Genomic DNA, 24545 nt, shown 5'->3' with positions numbered 1-24545 from the left:
CTTAGAAAGTATTTTGAAATTATTTACTTAAAGTAAATTGGCTTCTGAGCCAGTAAAAAATCCAGTAATCCAGTTGAGTGTTTAAACTCCTCTTTTTAACCCTTCTTAGATAGGAACTAAGATGCTTAGCGATTGATTGCTGCCAAATTTAACCTGGTAAGAGCCACAGACAATTCTTACTAATAAAGACTATCTCTAATGAATTTTCAACTCTGGACCATTCAGAATCCCAAGAGGAAATGTGTCCCACTTCCCTGGATTTTCCTCTTTTAGATAAGCTTTAAGCTCTCTAAAGCCACAGGATTAAATAAGAGGATATTCTTTCAGCATCAGTATAAACCAATAGTACACTAACATAAACAACAGCACTGTATGTTCATTCATTTATACATTTATTAATCTCCACTTGCTCTAAATCAGAAGCCATACGAGGTGCTGGGGGAATCCTAAGATGAATAAAACTATGTATTCTTGCCCTCAAGCAGTTCTCCATTTGAATTTTATTTACAAAAGTGTAATACTTTAAGCCATCATTAATTCACAATTGAAGTAGGCACTAATTCATAGCTGAAACCAAAGGCTTGAGATGGCATAGAGAAATGGTACAGCGGAGGTGGGAGTGGGCAGGAAACATGACCACTAAAAAGAAAGGAAAAGGAAACTAGGGCATAATTCTGGTTTTAGGAGTCAGAGACTCATTCAGAGTCCAGATCTGCCAACTACCAGCAATGTAAACAATTTTGGTTTTTGCAATTAGTATGTATGTTATAATTAAAAATTTTTAATTACCAAAAATGTTCCTTGTTTCACAGTTTTGAAGATCAGATGAGAACACTGTAAAGTATACAGCACAGAGCTTTTTAGTGGGAAGCTCAACTAGTATAGTAGTTTTAAAAAATGTAGTATCCCCTTAATGAATATTCAATACAATTTTGTTAATTTAATTTACATTAATACACTTTTGTGTGTGTCTGTGGTACGCGGGCCTCTCACTGTTGTGGCCTCTCCCGTTGCGGAGCACAGGCTCCGGACGCGCAGGCTCAGCGGCCATGGCTCACGGGCCCAGACGCTCCGCGACACGTGGGATCTTCCCGGACCGGGGCACAAACCCGCGTCCCCTGCATCGGCAGGCGGACTCCCAACCACTGCGCCACCAGGGAAGCCCTACATTAATACACATTTTGTTAATACAGTTTTGTTCATGATGATAATGCTCAGTAATAGAGAGTGAAGCAAAAGGGTAAACAAAAAAGTAAAAGCCTTCAAATCGGCCAGATCTAAAGTCAAATTAGGGTTCGAGCTCTTGAAAGAAGTTATTTTATCATCATGGACAAATTTTCACAGGGTGGTAAAGATTAAATGTTAGAGATACAAGGCCCTCAACACAGCGACTGACACTCCTCAAATATTAACTTCACTCTTCATGATCCCTAAATAAATGCATTTCCCAGCTGTCCTGGACGCCTGGGTTTTGGCTGCTCAGCATGCAAACCCAGTACTTCTTGAGCCCCTTCCCCATTCTTCTCTAAGGGTGAGGACGGGAGGAGACGTGCTTCCCCCTGCCCTCTGCTGGCTGAAGCATGGCCTGCAGCCTAAACACAGCTAAAACGATACTCCCTCCTGGGGCTCGGACTCTGCAGGGATGGCACAGCAGACACTGGGCTGCTGGTGACAAGGGCGGTGCCTGCAGCAGAATCTGGGCATCACGGCCCCACAGCAACTTCTCATTAATTCCGTGACCTACACACTCATCCAATAAGTGAATTTTCTCCTTAAACAGTAAACAGTGCCTGTTGTTTGTAAACTAGTACACTTTTGTAAAACTAATAAAAGTAAATATCAGTGCCACGAAATTATTTTAATAGCTTTTTCTCCATGACTGAATATACAAAGATAATGGAAGTAAAGTATTCTTCTGCTGTAAAGATGGGTGGAATACATCAAAATCCACTTGTTGAATTTTCTTTAAATAGTCCTCCAGAGCAACCTGAAAAAAGAGAATAATGGTCACTAGATCACAGAATGATTAAGTCTTTAAAAGAAACAAAAACAAACCCAGCAGGTATTAAGGCTATTTTAGTTTTCCTGAGATGGTCTTCTACATACTAAGAATGTAAATGAAAATTTTAAAAGAGAGAGAGAATAAAGACATCTTCTAAGAAGTTTTCTATGAAGCCAGTAAAACTATGTCACAGATCTAGTACTAGAAACATCAAGCCAATTCTGATCATAATTTAGTGTTCTGGTCAAAATGTGACAGAGAAATTATTTGCCAGGTCTTATTACTAGATTCTGTAGAATACAAAAGGGGTGTTTCATTTGAGGAAAATGAACCCCCCCCCACACACACACAGAAACACACAGTACCATGAGAGGGAGCTCAAGTTGTTTCTTTAAAAAATTATTTTGTGAAAAAGTTTAAAGGGTGTCCATGTTCTTGCTGGAAAACAATTTGCAGCCAGGGAGAACAATCACAGGTCCCTATAAACGTCACACCATGCTCCCCCCATCATACAAAACTTGACAAAGCTTTCTCTGGGACCGGGGTCCACGATGGAAAACACTGATGATGGGCAGTGCTCTTTATGTTTTTCAATCTTATTAATTTGTAAATTTTTATTAAACAGAGAAGCCACCTACTTTTGCACTGCACAATGTGAAGCGGCCCCACTGCCTTCTCAGCCCACGTGTACAGCTCCCCTTAGAGTTCTGCAGCACAACCTGTGTGACCCACAGAGAGCATATGCTTGTCCAAAGGACTGTGTGTTCTCCCAGACTTCTATACACTATAAACGGATCAGTGTACATACAAATTCACTCTCTACTTTTGAAACCCTGCACTTATATATATGTATGGCAAGAAACATGTGCATTAATGTGCACAAATGCAAAAAACCTGGAAACAATCCAGAAGTTCTTTGACAAAAAAATAAATGTTCACACAATGAAATATTAAGCTGCCATGAAATAAATGTAGCTAGATGCAATAATATGGATAAATCTTAGAAACACTCTGTGTGTGTGTGTGTGTGTGTGTGTGTGTGTGTGTGTAACCCAGAAGACATAAACAGCTCAAAAAAAAAAAAAAAAACCTAAGGGACTTCCCTCGTGGTGCAGTGGTTAAGAATCCTCCTGCCAATGCAGGGGACATGGGTTCGATCCCTGGTCCAGGAAGATCCCACATGCCGCAGGGCAACTAAGCCCATGTGCCACTACTGAGCCTGTGCTCTAGAGCCCACAAGCCACAACTACTGAGCCCACATGCCACAACTACTGAAGCTCGCATGCCTAGAGCCCGTGCTCCACAACAAGAGAAGCCACCGCAATGAGAAGCCCGCACACCACAACAGAGTAGCCCCCGCTCTACGCAACTAGGGAAAGCCCACGTGCAGCAATGAAGACCCAATGCAGCCAAAAAGAAGCAACATTTTGGTTAGGAATACATAAAATAGGGAAAAGCTTTTCTAGAATAAAAGCAAGATAATAAATACAAAATTCAGGATAGCTACTTGGAGGAGGAAGGCAGAGTCAAGGGGATGAGATTGGGAAAACACATGAGTGCAATTTAATGGTGACATTCTTGTTTCTGGATTAAGTGGTGAGTTCATGGGTGTTCATTATGTTATCCTTTATAATACATGCATACATATATATTCATTTGTAGATATCAAATAAAAAACACGTTAAGAGAAAAAACTTTGAAGATATTTTAGTGTACTTTCACATGTTCTCTTTTATTTTTGGAAAAAAGAGCTCATGTTATTCATAATGTTCTGTAACCTGCTTTTTTAAAAAATTAATTCATATACTGTTATTAACTTTCCATCTCTAAGAACTTTATTATGTTCATTTTAATAGTTTTATAATATCCAATTATAAAGAATAGTTAATGAAATTAAGATACAAGCACGAGAGTATTATACAGCCATCAAATATTGTATTAATATCTCTAATGATGTGGTTAAATGTTTGATAAATAGGACACTGCCATATAAAGTGTGACTTTAAATATACACAGAAATTCATTTAAAAGAAAGAACAGTGTACATAGCATTTACCTCTGGGTCTGGGAATTGTAGGTGATTGTTATTTTCTTCTAATATTCTTTTTATATTTTCCAAATCTCTATTATGAGAATGTAATGCTTTTATAATTAGGAGAAAATTCCATTAAAATACAGATGAAACATGACCTCAAAATTAGAGCTCAACTGGGCATTCACAAATTAGGATTTGGCTCATGGTTAATGGTAAATAAATTGTTCAAAGTAACAAATTCACTGCAAAATTCTCAAAGACGTTACAATTTCTGGGCTTCCCTGGGGCAGTGGTTGAGAATCTGCCTGCCGATGCAGGGAACACGGGTTCGAGCCCTGGTCTGGGAGGATCCCAAATGCCACGGGGCGACTGGGCCCGTGAGCCACAACTACTGAGCCTGCGCATCTGTAGCCTGTGCTCCGCAACAAGAGAGGCCACGATAGTGAGAGGCCCGCGCACCGCGATGAAGGGTGGCCCCCGCTTGCTGCAACTGGAGAAAGCCCTTGCACAGAAACTAAGACCCCACCCAGCCAAAAATAAATAAATAAACCAATGAACCGACACTTAAAAAAAAAAAAGATGTTACAATTTCTGAATATAGCTTCTTAAAACCTCATCTATAGAGCACAACATACTCTACCCTAGACTAGTCATTTTCAAACCATTTTTAAACAGCAAAACCTTTTCTTTGAACAAAGTAATTAACAGATGCTCCATATATAAAACAAATGAGAAGAGATGTGCCCCAGCTGGAATGAGGGTGTAGGATAGAAGCAGCTCCTCGGAAATTACCATGTAGTCCCTCCACTTTCTCCTGGCACAGGACGGAAACAGAGCTGGGCTCCAGCCCCTAGAGTTTCTGATCCATTAGGTCTGTGGTGGATCCCAAGATCTACATTTCTAACAATATCCGAGGCATATATTGCTGGCCCGGGGACCACACCACTAGCCTAAGATAGTGGTTCTTAGGCCTAGCTGCACTTCATTATTACTGGGGGAACTTTTAAGAAGTATCAGTGCCTAGATCCAACCTCTTTGATATGATTTAACTGGTTTGGGGACAGGCCCAATATTGCTTTGTTTTGCTTTAAAAGTTCCCCAAGTGATTCTAATGGACAAGCAGAGTTGAGAACAACCTATTTCACAAAAGTGAACAAAACAGACAAAGTCTTGTACTTTCTTAGAGCTTATAAGTCAAGACAGGTGATGGGGTACTTCCCCAGAGGTCCAGTGGTTGGGACTCCACACTTCCATTGCATGGGGTGTGGATTTGATCCCTGGTTGGGGAACTAGGATCCTGCATGCTGTGTGGTGCAGCCAAAAAAATAAGAAAAGAAAAGAAAAGAAAAAAATAGAAAAAAAAAAAAAGAGAGACAAAAGAGATGATAGTACATCACCAAATAACCAAATAAATAACAATTAAAAATGGTGATACAGAACAATGTGTTGACACAGAAAGAGATGTTCGACACCTCATTTATACAAAAAATACATATATAATTACATGAACATAAGAAGTCCAGAAAGATGAACAGACATTATCTCTGGAAAGGATAGAATTGTGAGAGCATTCTAATTTCTTTTGCCTCCTCTTATGTGAACACCTAAAACATTACTGTATTACTTTTATAATAAGTGAACCCAGAAAAGAAAGAAAATGATTTCAAACGCTCAGATCTGAGACCCAGGATAGAAGATGTGAAAGGATAGAAATGAATCTTTAAATATATTTGAGGGAAAAATGTAGAAGGTATGTTTGGTACTGTAGAAAATGCATGAATTTTCCATTTTCAAACATCACAGATCTTTGAACCTTGGTTTCTATCTATAAAATGAAGTAAACCACGCCTAGGAATAACGTATGCAATGACCTAGCTCAGAACCTGTCCCACAGTAGGTGCTACTAACCGGAAGCTATTCTCATTTCTTTATGTATTTTACCACAATGGTTCCTGAACCAGGCTACACATCAGAATCACCTGGGGAATTTTTAAAAATCACAGACCCTCTTAGAAATGCTCCCCTCCCCAACCTCAAGAGTCTTATTTAGTAAGAAGACCCCAGGAATCTGTATTTTTGAAGAAGCCTTCCAGATTATTCTGATGCAGCCAGCTCAGCACTGGTCTGTGAACCACTTTCGGGAACCAGTGCTACAATATGGTCACTAAGGAGAAAAAATATAATAGACTATTAAGTCATACTTATATGGCCATAAGTAGCCTAACACTCCTATGAGGTGGTTTCTCCTATGATTCCCATCTTACCTATGAATAAACTGAGGTACATAGTGATTAAGGAACTTGTTCCACAGCTAGTAAGTGGCAAAACAGATTCAAAATGATGCAGTATGGCTGCAGCCAGTGCTAATGACAATTCCACTCACCTGCCTCTGGGGAACAGAGGCATGACCTTCACCAAAAGTAGAATGTAACTAACAAAACATACCACAGGGAGGAAAACAAAACAAAGACTCCAAACTAAAGAACTGCACTGGGAACCTTATAAAATAGAAAAAAAAAATTATACACATCTGCTTCATTAATTAAACAACCTTCTCTGTTAATTTACTTACCGTCTGAAGGAAAGCAGGAAATGCTTTCACAGGAACACTTTTGTGGAAGGACCTAGCCTAAAAAAGGAAGACAAAAGGAAACTGGTTTGAAATACAAATATTTCTGGAAATAAACACTCTCCCTCTGAAAGTGAACACAAAGCAACACCAGCAGTTTAAATCAGCACTGCTAGGGACGCTCTCAAAAGCAAGAAAATAGTTCTCATCTCCTGTCGGTTGAGATTAATTTGCCAAACCTAAAGGAATCAGGAAAAGGTACTATATTAAGAATTCTCTTCTTTCTTACATTTGGTTTTGACATTTCCAACTGCCTTATAACTTTGACCCCCACCAGCTCTGTGGTAAGGGGTAAATGAAGACATACAGGTGACCCTAGAATAACATGGGTTCACTTACATGCAGATTTTTTTCAACAGTAAATACTACAGCACTACATGATCCTTGGTTGGTTGACTCCACCTTGGATACAGAAGACCACCTATAAATTATACATGGATTTCCAACTGCGTGGAAGGTTGGAGCCCTTAACCCCCGTGATTGTTCAAGGGTCAACTGTACTTACATACAAGTCCCAGCACCTTCCCAGCTTGGATGTCACTCCCTCCTGTCTAGATGAATATAAGATCCTTCTAGCTGATCTTCCTGCCTCTGTGTTCCCCAACCTTTAATTCATGCCCCAGAGCCAGAGCCAGCCAAATTCATGTCCTAAAGTCACTGTTTTACTTTTTCTTTCTTTAACTTAACTCCCTGATAGATCATGTCCCAAATATTCATCTTGGAATTCAAAGGCCTACACATCTTGAATCTAACCTCAATCCAACCTAACACCCTACTACTCTGGACTACAGAGCCCTGATGCACTCAGGCTGACGCCCATCATCCAGCCCTCACCACGCCCACTTCTGTCTAAAGGTCTTTGCTTATACTGTCAGATACTGCTTCTTATTCCTGACTCACTTACCCACCTACTACAATTGCTCTCTTCAAGACCATCCACAATTTACTAATCATCATACCTACCTTTTCTCTCAATCTCTCCAAGAAATGCAAAATTTCAGTATTCCCCATTCTCGGAACTTGCTCCTCCCTAGGTTTCCAAGACACTGACTCTGAGTTCTCCCACTTCTTTTGATCATTCTTTCCTTCTGCTTCTTCCTATTAAATGGCCCTTCCTCCTCCTACCTGAGAAATGGAGGTGGGCTCAAGGTTCTGCCTTTGGTCTTATGGTTTAAATGTATATTTTCCTTGGACAACAGCATAGCCACACTTAGAGCTTTAAACATAAGCCTTCCACCTGGATGACTCCCCAATCTGTACCTCCAGTTCTGACCTCCTCTTAAAGTCACAATCCTACAATCTGCATTTTAGCCCACCTCCCTAAATGCCCTCTAATCCCCTTACATTCAATGATGTCCAGCAGCTACTGATCAGCACCCAGCACACCACTGCTTTTTTACCGTAGTCTCTGACTGGCATCATCACCATCTATATTTGAACTCCATGCAGCCTTCGACTTTCCTGCTTCCTGATTCTGCTACAATCCAATCAGTTATCAAGTCTAGCTGATTCTTCCTCTGTTATATGTGTGTATGTATGTGTGTGTGTGTGTGTGTGTGTGTGTATATATATACACACACACACATTCACATACATACATATACATATAAAACATCTACTCTCTCTAAATCACTCTTTATTTTTTAATGACTTATTATAGCTTAATTAGTTGGTAAGTTTTAGTATTATAGCTTTAATATATTTAAGTTATATTAAATATGGCAATCACTTGTTTGTACTTTCTGGGCTCTAATAACTTACATGTAAATTTTAGTTTCAGAAAACTATTTTGACTGAGCAACCTAGATAAGTTACATTCACTCACATCTTGGAAGCATTTAGAGTAAAGCTACCAAGAAGGTTTAAGAATGCAACAAATCAGACACTTCTTTAAATGTGGCAGTAAGGAGATTATATACTAGAGATTATTATTAGAGTAAGCAGGATGAAAGCCAAATTATAGTATGGTGAATGGTACCATGGTGGTGAGGGCCTTGAGGTAAAATGAAGGTAGAACACTTATGCAAAAAAGGTTTATTGGGAGGGGAAAATAAGAAACAGAAGGGTCCAATGGGCTGCCTGTAACTTCAGAAGGCAATAGCAACAAACCAGAAGATAAAAGGGGCAAGTTATCAGAAAGGCCAACTGAAAATACCAGCTGGGAACTGCTGACGATGCAAGGTCCTGGAAGAGTAGAAGAGGCATCAGCCTTAACAAGGCAGAAAGACACACTGTCCCCTGAGAGAGAAATAGTGAGCGGATGGATCAGAGAGGAGCCTAACTGAGGAAGCTGATAGGGAGAAGGAGATTTTTTTAAAGTAGAAAAAGTTTATAATAATCCCTGAGATAAATCTATTGGGATTTCAGTGAGCGATGGATATGGACTGCCAAAGAGAGAACACTACAACCATGCTCTAGGAGTAGCCACAGCTAGAAATGATAGTTTCCTAAATGATTTGGCAAAAAGAGGCTACTTACATGCTTTAGGTGCAAGTGTGCCTGGCTGGCCATGTCATATACCACATCTCTCACATTTTTATCTTGGCTCTTCCGTAGAAAATCCTCTTGTGAAACACCATGCTGTGTGGGAAAATGTACATTACATCAGGATTCAAAAAGCACAATTAAAACTAGCTCAAGAAAACTGGTGAAAGAACAGTATATACAGTATAATGCCTATTTTGTTTTCTTGGTTTTTGGTTTTTTTGGCCACACCGTGCAGCTTGCATGATGTCAGTTTTCTTTCTTTTTTTTTTTAATATTTATTTATTTATTTGTTTGTTTGTTTCTTTGTTTGGCTGCACCAGGTCTTAGTTGTGGCACACGTGGCATGCAGGCTCTTTCATTGCAGTGTGCGGGCTTCTCTCTAGTTGTGGTGCGCAGGCTCAGCAGCTGCAGCACGAGAGCTTTCTAGTTGCGGCGCAGGGGCTCCAGAGCGCACAGGCTCAGTAGGTACAGCGCTTGGGCTCTAGAGCATGCAGGCTTAGTTACCCCGTGGCATGTGGGATCTTAGTTCTCCAACGAGGGATCGAACCCACGTCCCCTGCATTGGAAGGCGGATTCTTAACCACTGGACCGAGGGAAGTCCCCTATTTTGTTTTTTAAAATATATCTATATGTATGTGAGTGCATATACAGACACACACACAGACACTCTCTCTCCTGGAAGAATATGCAACAAGATGCTAACTAATGACAGTTGTAGGTGAAACAAAATAAAGCAAGAAACAAACAGATAAGAAGTTTAATAGAACAGACAATAATGAACCTCCTTCAGAAAACAAAAGTTCTCATAAACAGTATTCTTTTTTAATGGATTATTTCCTCCTTTAAAATAAAATAAAGAACAGGCTAAGGTGACCACTAGGAATAATTACTGTAATTGCTTGAAAGGGAGTAAGGCATCAACATGTAAGTACACCAAGTGAGGTTCTCTGAACCTTCTTACTCATAGCTCCACCACAGACCTAAAATGCCTGACTGATAAAATTCTGACTTGATAACTCTGGAGCAAAAAAGCAATAAGCATGTGTTTCAAAACGGTCACTTGAATAGACTAAGCAGAGAACCAAGACAGGACGTCCCTCCCCATATTCTTGAGGTAAATAATTAGAGGGTACAAACAACGGCCTTACCAGCATACAAATATCCATGGGAAGGAATACTCTTCTTCTACTACCATGATACGGCGTTGCTCTCAAGCAAGTTACAATGCCTTGTGCTTTTCCAATGTGACTTGCGGCATGATCTGCATGAAGATCCTTTATACCTATGATTTTAGAAATCAACTGGGCTGCTGTTTTCTCTTTAAATGTGTAACAAGTCAACAGAAGCAGCATAGAGAAATGACCTAAACATGTAAAAGGTGTTTCTCCCATGTTTTATATATGAAAAACAGGATGTATGAGAGCAAAACTGGGCACAAAGACAAGCTGACCATTTACCATAAACAGGTTTCTGAACTTCAACTTTTAAATAAAAGAGTTTTCCTCAGAGTACAGCACACCAAGAGCACATTTGGAATTTTAATTAGCTATCGTGGAAAAACACTGCAAGTCTTGCATTTCTTCTCCTCAGTGCAATTTCCATATGACCTCATTTTAAGTATATGCTTAACAAACATTCTGCTCTTTGCTCCCTCCTTTCATTGTGTTGGCAAACATGTCACTGAATGTGCAGGCAGAACAGGCCCGGGAAATTTGGTAGGGACTTGGGTTATTCTTTTAGGATGACATAAAGACATATTACCTTCTTCAAATGGATGATATTGTCCTTGTCCCAAATAATTTCCTCATTACAATAAGACCTCACCAACTTAGAACAAAATCAAAGTAGGAAAAATACCATCTAAGTGGCATAGTTGTTTTTTTTTTAAGACAAATCTCATAAAACTTTTAGATATACAGTTTTATTTCTTCTACCTTTTGTTTTTAAACATGGGGAAGTATTATTGACAGAGAAGGAAGGAGTCAGGCCACAGGCCTTCCAAATTGTAGGAGATGCATAAAAAAATAGAATCATCTGCAATTACCAGATTATTAATTACAGCATTCTCATGAGGTAGCTAAAGTCCTTTTATGAGAGCCTGGGTATTGTGATTAGTCTACATTCCATTCCAAAGAAAGGTATATATTATATTCCCCTTCTTACTCAAAAAAAAAAAAAAAAAGCCATTCCTTTCTAGTTGGTGCAAAGAAAAACTTCAGTGTTAAACTGGTTAGATTGTCAAATTATGAAAGAGTGAAGTCTAAAAGGTGTTTTCTTAACAGTATGCAGATTCCTTAAAAAACCAAAAATAGAGTTACCACATGATCCAGCAATCCCACTCCTGGGCATATATATCTGGAAAAGATGAAAACTAATTCGAAAAGATACATGCACTCCAATGTTCATAGTAGTGCTATTTACAATAGCCAAGACATGGAAGCAACCTAAGTGTCCATCAACAGAAGAGTCAATAAAGAAGATGTGGGGTGTGTGTGTGTGTGTTTGTGTGTATACACACACAAACACACACACACACACACACAATGGAATATGACTCAGCCATAAAAAAGAATGAAATATTACCATCTGCAGCAACATAGATGGACCTAGAGATTATCATACTGAGTGAAGTAAATCAGATAAAGACAGATATTATATAATATCACTTATATGTAGAATCTAAAAAATAATACAAATGAACTTATTTACAAAACAGAAACATACTCACAGACTTAGAAAACAAACTTATGGTTACCAAAGAGGAAAGAAGGGGAGGGGGATAAATTAGGAGTACGGGATTAACAGATAACACACCACTACACATAAAATAGATAAACAACAAGGATTTACTGTGTAGCACAGGGAACTATATTATCTTCTAATAACTATAATGGAAAAGAATCTGAGATACATATATATACGTATAACTGAATCACTTTCCCGTACACCTGAAATTAACACAAATTAACACTTTCTTGTACACCTGAAATTAACACAATTCTAATAACTATAATGGAAAAGAATCTGAAATACATATATATATATGTATAACTGAATCACTTTCCCGTACACCTGAAATTAATCACTTTCCTGTACACCTGAAATTAACACAATATCGTAAACCAACTTATACTTCAATTTAAAAAAAAAAAAGGTGTTTTCTTTAAAAAAGAGAAGTATAAAAAAAACAACTTACCCAATATTTCTAGTGTTAGATAAAGAAGAACGCTCTGTGTGTTTTCAGCATAATTTTCCAGTTCCTGGATGTTACGATATGCTTTGTCATCCAAATTTTTTTCCTACAAACAAAATGCTTTATTTGCTTGACGAAATGTCAATATTTTATTTTTAAAAGGCACAATTTTTTTGCCCTAAAGAACTGAGTAATAAAGAATAAAAACTTTTAGTATAAGTTGTTTATTACACAATAAAATAAGATTAAAATAAAATTAAAATACTAAAGTCCTGCATGTTCAATACTTACAAATCGCCCCTCAAAATAATACCTCAGGAATAACCTCAATGCACAAATCACCACGGACATGGGGTTGGCTTAATTTTTACTTCCTTCTAAAAGCCTGAGGTATCATGAGAAATTGACAACTGAGCTCTTACTTAAGTACTTCAGACATTATCTCCTTAATCCTAACAACTCCCTCAAAAGGAATTAATACTTTTTTCATTTCGCAGATGAAGAAACTGAGTTACCAACAAGTTAAGGAATACGCCCAAGGTCGCACAGCGAATTAGTGGTGGGGAAAAGATTCAAACCCACATATTTTGACCATTAAGCCCGTGCTCTTAATAGGGAAAAGGTGCCTAGAAAAAGAAAGGAGATCACAACCAGGCCCTGCACCCCATTCCCCATAAAAGAAACTATGCTCAATAAACCAACGGTTGATTACCAGAACACCCTATATTCAAGAAACAGAAAAATGTAAATCTTAGAACATCTAGCAACTTTTATAATAATACATTTACAAAGACTTGATGGCCAAGGTAATATTATTCCTCCACCCCTTCCTCCTTTTTTACAATCAGGAGAAACCGGCACCAACAATGAATCCCAGGGGAAAAAATATGTTCCAGCTCCATTACATTTAAAAACAAACTGGAACATAATTCATATACCATAAAATTTACCCTTTCGAAGTATACAATTCAGTGGTTGTAGTATATTCACAAAGTTGTGCAACTATCACCACTAATTCCAGAATGTTTTCTCTTCATCACCTCAGAAAGAATCCTGTATCTATTAAGCAGTCACTTCCCAGTTCTCCCTTTTCTTATCTCCTGACAAACCTCTAACCTACTTTGTCTCCATGGATTTGTCTGTTGTGAACATTTTATAAAAGTGCAATGATACAATATGTGGCTTTTTGTATCTGGCTTCTTTCAATTAGCATGTTTTCAAGGTTCATCCATGTCGGCACATCTTTTAGTATCTCATTCCTTTTAATTGAAGAAAATCTGAATAATATTCCACTGTATGGATACACACATTTTGTTTATTCATTCAACTATGAGTTGTTCCCACTTTTGGACTATTACGAGTGAACATTTGTGCACAAGTTTTGTGTGGATACGTTTCCATTTCTCATACCAACCTAGGAGTGAAATTGCTAGGTCTATGATAACTCTATGTTTAACTTTCTGAAGAACTGCCAAACAGTTTTTCCAAAGCAGCTGCACCACTTTACATTTCCATCAGCATCGTATGAAGGGTTCCAACTTCTCCACATCCTCACCAACACTCGTTATTGTTCCTTCTTTTTATTATAGCCATCCTAATTGGTATGAAGTGGTATCTCATTGTGGTTTGGATTTTCATTTCCCTCATGAAAAGATGCTGAGCATCTTTTAAGGTGCTTATTACTTATCTGTATATCTTCCTTAGAGAAATGTTTACTCAAATCCTTTGCCCATGTTTAAGTTGGGTTATTTGTCTTTTTATTGTTGAATTATAAGAGTTCTTTATATATTCTAGACACTAGTCCCTTATCATATATATAACTGGTAAATATTTTCTCCCATTCTGTGGATTGTCTTTTTGCTTTCTTGAAGTTTTTACTTTTGATGAAGTCCAATTATCTTTTTTTTATTATTGCTTGTGCTTTTGGTCTCATATCTAAGTCACTGCCCAACAGAAAGTTAAAAAGATTTATGCCTAGGTTTTCTCCTAAGACTTTTACAGCTTTGACTCTTACATTTAGGTCTTTGATCCATTTTGAGTTAGTTTTTGTACATGGTATGAGATAGGAGTTCAAATTCATTCTTTCGCATGTGGATATCCAGTTGTCCCAGCATTGCTTGTTGAAAAGGTTATTCTTTCCCCCACTGAATTATCTTCATACCCTTGTCAAAAATCAGCTATCAATATATAGGTTTACTTCTGGACTCTCAATCCTATTCCATGCCAATATAGATGATCTATATGATCAGTATATATTGATCTATATGTCTATGGCAGGTCAATACTACACAGTTGAACTGTAACTTTATAGTTAAGTCTCAAAATTGGGAAATGTGAGTCCTCCAACTCTGTTCTTCTTTTTCAAGATTCTTTTGATGATTCTGGGTCCCTTGCATTTTCATATGAATTTTAGGATCAGCTTGTCAATTTCTCCAAAAAAGGCAGCTGGAATTTTTATAAGGATTATACTGAATCTTCAGATCAATGCAGGGAGATTGATTCCAGTCCTTTACTTTTAAATATCCCTCCATACAAAAGCCAAATGTTATTTTCCATTAAACAATGGAAAAACTGCTATTTTTTCATTAAGAAAAAAAGAGAGATTTTCCATTATCTCTGTCTTGAGTTCTCAAATTTTCTTTACCTCATAAAAACTGAAAACACCTGAAAAACACATTTTCTTAGTACTAATTAATTCTATAGGCCAACTGAGCAATTTTTTAAATGTTAAAGTCATTATCTCATTTTTGCTTATATTATTACTACTATAGCCTATGGTTATTAATAGATTGTATCCAAATAAACTAAGTAAACTTACATTTTCAGGACAACAATATGTGATAAATATCAGGCCAACAAGGACACTTAGCCAACAATGTGTCAGAAAGATTACACAAATCAGCCCAGGTCATCAAGGAATTTGCATGCTTGGTTAGAACTAGAACTTAGTTCTAAGAACTCAGTATAAGATTCCATTTGCTAGAACTGTTGAACTTTCCTTATTCCCTCTATTTGGACAGAGATCCAAGCACTGGGTATGCATAATGATATGTGTACAACTACTCAAGTTTTGATGACATTAAGGAATTATCCATACTTTTTAAAGGTCTGGTAATCATATTATAGTTATGTTTTATACAAGTTTTTTTCTCTCTCTTTTTTTAAATTTTTATTTTATACTGGAGTATAGTTGATTTACAGTGTTGTGTTTAGCTTCAGGCATACAGCAAAGTGATTCAGTAATACATATACATACATCTATTTTCAGACACTTTTCCCATTTTAGGTTATTACAGAATATTGAGTAGAGTTTCCTGTGCTATACAGCAGGTTCTTGTTGATTATCTGTTTTCTACAAGTTTTTATCTTTTCAAGATACATGTATATGTACAGATCAAATAATAACATGTCTGGGGTTTACTTTAAAATAATCTAATAGGGTTTAGGGAGGGAAGTTGGTAGAATATAGATGAAATAACATTGGACATGTATTTATAACTATTAAAGCTGGGTGACATACACATGGAAGTATATTACACTACTCTCTCTACTTTTATATAAGCCTGAACATTTCTGTTTTAAAAACTTTCTGTTTTAAAAAGCAAACTAGTAGAGTGTGGTGTGCACACGCGTGCCTCTGCCTGGGTGCCTGTCTTTGCTTGTCTGTCTCTAGGTACGGGGGTGGGCGGCTGAGGTGGGTGGCATGCAGTAATGGAGAATGGATAAAATGGTACAGTTCTCTAAAAGTTTCCTTTCTCCAAATATTAATACACATACTAAAACATTTCCTCCCTGAAGATTAGCTTAAGGATTAAAAAGGAAGAAAAAACTTAAGACTTGAGCAATTTCAACTTACTCTTTCATCAATGATTTTCATAAGCCATCTTTTAGTCAGATTATGTCTTTTGACAGCCTAAAAAAAACAAGAGTTGTAAGTTTTAGAAAGTACTGGAAATGACTTCTGTAGACCTGAATAACATAAACAAACCAAATACAAAACTAGGTAAGGGGGTTTCCCTGGTGGCGCAGTGGTTTCCCTGGTGGCGCAGTGGTTCCCTGGTGGCGCAGTGGTTGTCCGCCTGCCGATGCAGGGGACATGGGTTCGTGCCCCGGTCTGGGAAGATCCCCCATGCCGCGGAGCGGCTAGGCCCGTGAGCCATGGCCGCTGGGCCTGCGCGTCCGGAGCCTGTGCTCCGCAACGGGTGAGGCCACAACAGTGAGAGGCCCGCGTACCGCAAAAAAAAAAACAACAAAAAAAAACTAGGTAAGGGAGCATTCGTAATAACGCATCACCAGATAGATAGCTATGTTAAAGAACTAGGGAAAAAAAGAGAATGTCCCTAGAAAACATTTCAAAACATTTCCAAGTAAGGATAATATATATCCAAAACTTTTCCACTAATTTGTATTTTTTTTCTTATATTATTGGTAATTTAGTGATTCCACTTTCAAAACAAAACAAGAATTAAGCAGAGCGGAGCTTCTCTGCTATGTGATATGCCCCAACTTCTATGCTTACTTATTACACACAAACTTTTTTCCATAAAAATGAAGACTCTATTTAATGAAAATAAACACTTTCCAAAAAGAAAACAGTAATAAAGCTCCAAAGAAAACAATCTGCAGGGTACAGTGTTATCTTACAAGTAAAGACACTCTAGTAGGAAAGAGAACACCTAGTGCTCAGTTCTTGGCCTCTAATACCACTCCCCGCAAAGGAAACAAGAGTCTAGAAAATGGGTGATTCCAGAGCTGGAGCAAGGGAGATTCAAGATGATTCTATTTTATTGCGCCAGAAAATAGAAAGTGCTCAAAAGAACAATGGGAGGCATGTCAGGACACAGAAGCCAGTTTGAAGGGACTCCCACTGTCCAAATCTGGGACTATTTGAACACCAAAATAATTAAGTATAGTAATAAGTTATAAACTACTGAAAAAAACAGTAGTTTATACCAATAATTAATAAACAAATAAATAATACAGGAGAACGAGAGCATTTGCCTATAGTAGAGTGCCAAGTGGTAAATGTGAACGGAGCATCAGAGTTGTGAAATTATCATTCTGCAATCATAATAGTAAAGACTGGATAAGACAAGAACCATCAATGAATGCAGGAAATTTCACAAGAAGTTGATGAGGAACAGCGTATTTGCATTGTCTGAAAGTTGATTAGTTACAAGGGGAACTATAATTATACAGTAGATTACACATTGGGAAAACCAGGCAACATCCTGACTTAACGAAAATGAACAATGCCAATAAAGGAAAGATGGACAAAATGTGTTTCCGGATGTGATACCCTGAGAATACATCACCTATGCAGTATTCTGGCCAAGAATGCATAACCTGAATCATTTAACCTTGAGAACATATCAGACAAATCCAAAATGAGGAATGTTCTACTACCAAAAAAAAAAAAAAAGAAAGAAAGAAAGAAAAAAAGAAAGGGTTACATTCTTCAAAAATATCAATGTCATAGAAAACAAAGAAAAGCTATGGAAATGTTCCAGATTAAAGCTAAAATGACATTAACAAAAAAAAGTACCTGACTGGATCCTACACCGGAGGGGAAAAATACATTAGTGGATATTACTGGGTCAAGTGATAAAATTGGAATATGAGGGCTTCCCTGGTGGCGCAGTGGTTGAGAGACCGCCTGCTGATGCAGGGGACACGGGTTCGTGCCCCGGTCCGGGAAGATCCCACATGCCGCGGAGCGGCTGGGCCCGTGAGCCATGGCTGCTGAGCCTGCGCGTCCAGAGCCTGTGTTCTACAACGGGAGAGGCCACAACAGTGAGAGGCCCACGTACCGCCAAAAAAAAAAAAAAAAAAAAAAAAAAAAAATTGGAATATGAATGGAAAATTAGATGAAAAGTGTTATATCAAAGCTAAATTTACTGAAGTCAATAACTATTCTGGTTATATAAGAGAATGTCTCTATTAGGAAATACTAAAGTATTTAGGGACAAAGGGACATGATGTATGTAACTTATACTCAAATGATTTAAAAACTTATGAGTGTGAAAATATATACAGAGAGAGCATGCTAGCACACACACACTTGAGTGAGCATGCAAAATGATTAACAAATGGGATAAAATGTTAACAACAGGTAATTCTAGGCAAAGGATATAGAAATGTTCTTATACTATTTTTAATTTTGTAACCTTTCTGAAATTTTGAAGTTTTTTCCAAATAAATTTTTAAAACATTGTTTTCTTACCAAGTCAACACTAAGTATAATATATTTTCACAATAAATAAATATAGTAGTGAAACAAAGTCTTAGGAATATATCCTATACTTCAACTGAGACTCTAAGATGTCACTGATACTAAAATGTAAAGGCTGACATGATCATCAATACACATTTATGTGACAAAGGGTGGATCTGTGGAGAATGGAGCCCACTTTGCCCTACAGGAACTTAACAGAAGCTAACAGGGCTACATGGAGTTGGTTTCCAAGTGCTCTCAGCATTATTACAATTACATAGCATGACTCTCTACAGGCCTCTCTCCCCAGTCCCAGGAATCAGCCTGGGATACCTCAGTCATTAGAGTTCTACTCTTGTTTTATTTTGCACATGTCTGAGTAGGGCAGGACTTGTTTGATCTTTGTAACCACATCATCAAGCACCATTCCTGGCATAGAAAAGTACTCAATAAATACTTAACCACTGAAAAGTCAGACTCCTATTTACTCAAGACTGACGCTATAACAGCTGCAGTTCCTTGACCACAAAATATAGCTCTCTTGTCTGATTCTGAAGGAAATCGGAGATCAAGATTAAAAATAAATATTTATAAGAAGCTGAAAACCTGCTGAACAAAACTATCAAAACTTTGGAAACAGAAGCCAAATAGAACAAAAACCTTGGCTATAAATATTAGAAATTATAGATGTTCAACTATTTTGTACCCTAAAGGCACCAGTGAAACAGTGTGGCAAGAATGTACTCTTTGGACAACATGTCACTGTTTCCCTATTTAATCTTCTAAAGAAGCTGAAACTCTTCAAAGAATCAACTGAAAGTTTGACTGGACAGTGGCGCAATAGGGTATGTTCCAACAGAACGGGGAGGGGTAGGGAATATGCAATCAGGACAACTGGTCTGAACACTACCTGCTTCTTTCAAATACTCATATTAACCTTCAATACCTGTCATATCAGAAAGCTGGCCAGGGACTTCCAGCCAGTGGCACAGTGGTTAAGAATCTGCCTACCAATGCAAGGGATATGGGTTCAATCCCTGGTCCAGGAAAATCCCACATACTGCAGAGCAACTAAGCCCATGTGCCACAACTACTGAGCCTGCGCTCTAGAGCCCGCAAGCCACAACTATTGAGCCCATGCACCTAGAGCCTGTGCTCCAAAACAAGAGAAGCCACTGCAATGAAAAGCCCACGCACCGCAACAAAAAGTAGCCCCCACTCACCACAACTAGAGGAAGCCCATGCACAGCAACAGAGACCCAATGCAGCCAAAAATAAATTCATTAATAAATTAAAAAAAAAAAAGAAAGCTGGTCAACGTTAATCAACAAAATTTAAGCAGCTATTAAAACTGGACAAATTGGCATATACATAAGCATTGTGTAATTTAGATATGTTTTCCAGAATTTTTTTAAGAGAAGCGAAGGCAAGATAAATTTGTGTTAAAGAAATCTCTGACCTTTCACATTATTTCCTGACAAAGGTCAGAATCTTCAGTGCACGTCTTAGCATAAACCTCTAATGCAGTCAGGTTTGTATATAAAATAAATAAGAGTTTCTGGATTTTTAGAGAAACTTTTTTCTAAACTGAGTCACCTAGGATGAGATTCTTGAAGTGGGATGAATAAAGGTAAACAACTAATCTAATACTCACAAGCTTCCCATCCACTCTTTCTTCTCAGTACCCAGTGGAGGGGCCTGGCTTTCCATCCTTACTGAGGCTCTGTGAAGTCAATCTGGGGCCCACAAATGGGGCCTGCCTCTGCTGGGGCGCAGACCTGAGAAGAGGCGTACCACTGTCAGGTCTGTCAGTGGCTCCTGTGATGGAAACTATCTTTTGGCATTCATCATATTACAATAGGGACACAGATCAGTGATGAAAGGTACCTAATTCCCTTTCTCTGTTCACAGTTCAGCGTATTTCTAAACTGTGCATGGCTGTTTGTGAATGAAGAATCCATACAGCTTTAAGGTAAAACTAATTACTAAATACATCTAGTTTACAAATAATACCCTAGCCCATAGGTTTCCATTCTCGGACACCTAAAATTCATCAACAAATATGCAATTCTATCAAACTAGACAAGGCAGTTTTAGATTTGTGTCTGGACAATGATGAGAGCACGTCTCCTGTCACAAAAGATCAATGCGTGATTTTCTACTGCCCAGAGTACGGATTAAAGCACTGGAATAAGGAGCTGCAGGGCAGACAGAAAATGTACCTGCCACTGCTTCAAAATTTGTAGGGCTTAAATTCTGCAATCAAATATGTGGAAAATAACTTATAACATATAGAGATCAGATTTCTCCTTTTATAAAGAAATACACTGAAGATGTGTGCAAATTATTCGTGGATGATTTTAAATTCTGTCAAATCTAACATATATCTGAACATTACATGAGCCTAAAATTATTTTCAGGATAGATTCCCCATTGACACTATCCAAATTGTATGTAACAAAAAGTATGCTCAAATAACATTCTTACAAATGAAAAGTAGGGGTCTTTTTGGGGGGTTGTTTTTTTTTTACCTTCCATAGTTCAATGGCCACAGGCTGATGTGGTGGACTGTCACAGTATATATCATCCACAGTTTTTTTCCAAAACTGCATTCTCATCAGTCCAATTGTTTTCTCAGAGACAGAGTCCTTAACCTGTAAATAGTGTTTAAAACTTTAATAAATGCACTGTTCACAGTCTCAAAAACCAGCATTTGTAACTGCATAATCATATAATTCAGCCAAAAATTAAGTTTCTCTACATTTAATTTTTTCCTTGAAGTTATGTATCATTTAAATTATCATCATTATGAGTTTCCTAAGTAAAAGCTACAAATTATTTGGTGCTTATTCAAAAATATTTTCGAGGTCTGCATTCAAAAATAGGAGCAATTCTTCTAGAAAAAACTTGCAAGAAAAAACAAAGAGAGGGAGAGGGATCATTTCGTTTAAAAGAAATTTAAGAAAGAGATCAACCAGTCCCATGTAGACCTATTTGAATCCTAATTTAAAGAGACAGAGACAACTAGGAAAATCTGAACACCAGACGTTTAATGATATTAAGAAATTATTGTTAAAGTTTTAATATATAATAATGGTATTGTGGTTATTTTTTTAAGTGAGTTCTTTTAGAGATGCAAACTGAAATATCTGCAGATGGAAAAATTTGAGACTTACTTCAAAATAACCTGGAGGTGGGGATGAGGGGGGTGGGGAGTAAAGATGAGAAAACAAGATTGGCCATGAGTTAGTAACAGCTGGAGGTGGGTAATGAGGTATATGGGGGTTCATTATGCTTCTCTCTCTACATATGAATATACTTCATGTTGTATATGACTGAAGTTTTCCAAAACAAAGTTTTTCAATAATAAGTGGAAGAGAAGAAAAACAATTCTCACTGGGTTAGTGACAGTAAAAATATTTTTGAGTCTAAAGATAAACCTAGGAAATAGAACCAGAGGCTTTTTAGAGGAAGCAGAGAAGGAACTAATATTTATTTATCAAATGTCAACAAGTAGGGCTTCCCTGGTGGCGCAGTGGTTGAGAGTCCGCCTGCCGATGCAGGGGACACAGGTTCGTGCCCCGGTCTGGGAAGATCCCACGTGCCGCGGAGCGGCTGGGCCCGTGCGCCATGGCCGCTGAGCCTGCGCGTCTGGAGCCTGTACTCCGCAACGGTAGAGGCCACAACAGTGAGAGGCCCGCGTACCGCAAAAAAAAAAAAAAAAAATGTCAACAAGTACCAGGTACTGTACCAGAGGTTATCTGATCACAATCCTCACAACAAACTCACAGGGTCCTTACGAATACACCCATTTTACAAACACAGAAATTATGGCTCAAAAAGGTAGAAGTTTATCCCATGCTCTGCATACTCACAGCTCTTATAATGGAACCAGAAGGATATGTAAAAGATTGTGGGAGAGGGGAGGGGTTGACTACAAAGGGACACATAAGGGTTGATGGAATTACTCTGTATCACGACTCTGGTGGTAAATACGTGACTCGAAGCAGTTCTCAAAACCTATAGGACTGTACCTCACAAAAAGTGAACTTTAACTGTGGTACATTTAAATAAACTCATTTATTTATTCACTAAGTAACTCTTTAAAAGAAGATTATTAGACTCTCCCCCTCACTTACTACTGATTAAGAATGGCGCTGGGTCAAGCAAGAATCACCAATGCATGCTAAATCTAGGAGGTAAATCTTTTATTTTTAATTGAGCTATAATTGACATATAACAGTATCTTAGTTTCAAGTGTACAACATGATTTGTATATGTATGTATATATTGTGAAATGATCACCATAGGTCTAGTTACTATCTATCACCACACATAATTAGGAATTTGTGTATGCTGAGAACTTTCAAGATCTACTCTATTAGCAACTTTCAAACACATAATACAGTATTAGCTGTACATTACATTCCCATGACTTATTTACTTATAACAGGAAGTTTCTACCTTTTGACCACCCTCACCCATTTCACCCATCTCCCACCCACTGCCTCTGACAACCAGCAATCTGTTCTCTGTATCTATGAGTTTGGGTTTTTTTTTGTTTTGCTTTTGTTTTTGTTTTAGATTCCACATATACGTGAGATGATATGGTATTTGCCTTTCTCTAACTTATTTCACTTAGCATAAAGCCCTCAAGGTCCATCTGTGTTGTCACAAATGGCAAGATTTCCTTCTTTTTTATGTCTAAGTAATATTCCATTGTGTAGATATACCACATCTTTATCCAGTCATCCACCAATGGACACTTAGGCGGCTTCCATGTCTTGGCTATCGTAAATAATGTTGCAATGAACAAGGGGGTGCATGTATTTTTTCAAGTTAATATTTTCATTTCCTTTGGATAAATACCCAGAAATGAAATTACTGGATTATATGGTGTTTCTAGTTTTAGTTTTTTGAGGCACCTCCATGCTGTTTTCCACAGTGGCCGCACCTATTTACACTCCCACCAACGGTGCACAAGGGCTCCCTTTTCTCCACACACTCTACAACACTTGTTATTTCTTGTCTCTTTGATAACAGCTATCCTAATAGGTGTGAGGGGATATGTCATTGTGGTTCTGATTTGCACTTCTCTGATATTAGTGATGCTGAGCACATTTTCATATACCTATTTGCCATATGTGAGGTAAGTTTTGATGAGGACCATGGTCTTAAAATGTTTCCTTATATTTAACAAGGAAAAAAATGTTAACATCTTGACTAGTGACCAAAATTGGTATTGCCAATAAGAGGCATACAGACATGTAATGCCTCCTTGTGATTCCCTGAGAAGGACATATACCATTTAGGTAGTTAAGCATTAGACTAGATATATATAAATATAATCATGACAAAAAATAAACTCCAAATGAGAAATACTCAATTTTTGAAAAGGAACAATACTGTTTTTAAAATGTCAATGTAATAAGAGAAGACAAAGAAAGGCTGTGGAAATGTTCCAGATTAAAGGAGGCCAAAGAGACATGAAAACTAAATGCAATACATTATCCTAGATTGGATCCTGTACAGAAGGGTTAAAAAATGCCATAAAGGACATCATTGAAATCATCTGACAAAAGTGGAAACCAGAAGGTAGATTAAATAAATGTACTGTATCAATCTCAAATTTACTCAAACTGATAACTGTTATATAAGAGAATATTTTTATGGTAATGAAATACAGTTCAAGTTTACAGGGATAAGGGCCATGGTGTAGTCAAGTTACTGTAAAATGATTCATAAGAAAACCAGTGCATGTATGTGTGTGCGTATTTGTGTGTGTGTGTGTGTGTGTGTATACACAGAGAGAGAGGGAGAAGGGGAGAGGGGCACAATATGATAAAGCAAATAGGGCAAAATATTAACAAAAGGGTATATGGGTATTTGTACTATTCTTACTTTGGTGTGTGTGAAATTATTTCCAAATAAAAAGTTGGGGTTTTTTTTGTTTTTTTTTTTTATGGTCTTGGTGCTGGGTGGGTC

General features: G+C 37.7%; 1 protein-coding gene and 1 non-coding gene across 6 annotated transcripts in view; both read right to left on the bottom strand.

Moving 5' to 3' along the window:
* Positions 1-481: 481 nt before the first annotated feature.
* Positions 482-24545, bottom strand: part of NDUFAF6 (NADH:ubiquinone oxidoreductase complex assembly factor 6) — a 37808-nt gene continuing 13744 nt past the window's right edge. For 2 of the 5 annotated variants that reach the window (XM_060127996.1, XM_060127998.1), the window contains exons 3-9: positions 21092-21214; positions 16203-16259; positions 12350-12452; positions 10302-10435; positions 9145-9246; positions 6610-6666; positions 482-1987 (exon numbers count right to left, since the gene is read on the bottom strand). In XM_060127996.1, the coding sequence (XP_059983979.1) occupies positions 1859-1987; positions 6610-6666; positions 9145-9246; positions 10302-10435; positions 12350-12452; positions 16203-16259; positions 21092-21214 (705 nt within the window). In that variant the 3' untranslated portion in view covers positions 482-1858. Of the gene's footprint in view, positions 1988-6609; positions 6667-9144; positions 9247-10301; positions 10436-12349; positions 12453-16202; positions 16260-20214; positions 20264-21091; positions 21215-24545 lie in introns of those variants that run through there. The other 3 variants (XM_060128000.1, XM_060127999.1, XM_060127997.1) reach the window with 3 other exon arrangements.
* Positions 8417-8540, bottom strand: LOC132508472 (small nucleolar RNA SNORA14). The gene has a single exon (XR_009536607.1). It is a non-coding gene; the product is annotated as a small nucleolar RNA SNORA14 (small nucleolar RNA).

This window comes from Lagenorhynchus albirostris, chromosome 17 (assembly GCF_949774975.1).
Source record: "Lagenorhynchus albirostris chromosome 17, mLagAlb1.1, whole genome shotgun sequence".
Lineage (NCBI taxonomy): Eukaryota > Metazoa > Chordata > Mammalia > Artiodactyla > Delphinidae > Lagenorhynchus > Lagenorhynchus albirostris.
The sequence above is the reverse complement of the archived record's forward strand: the minus strand, read 5'-3'. Positions and strand labels throughout refer to the sequence as shown.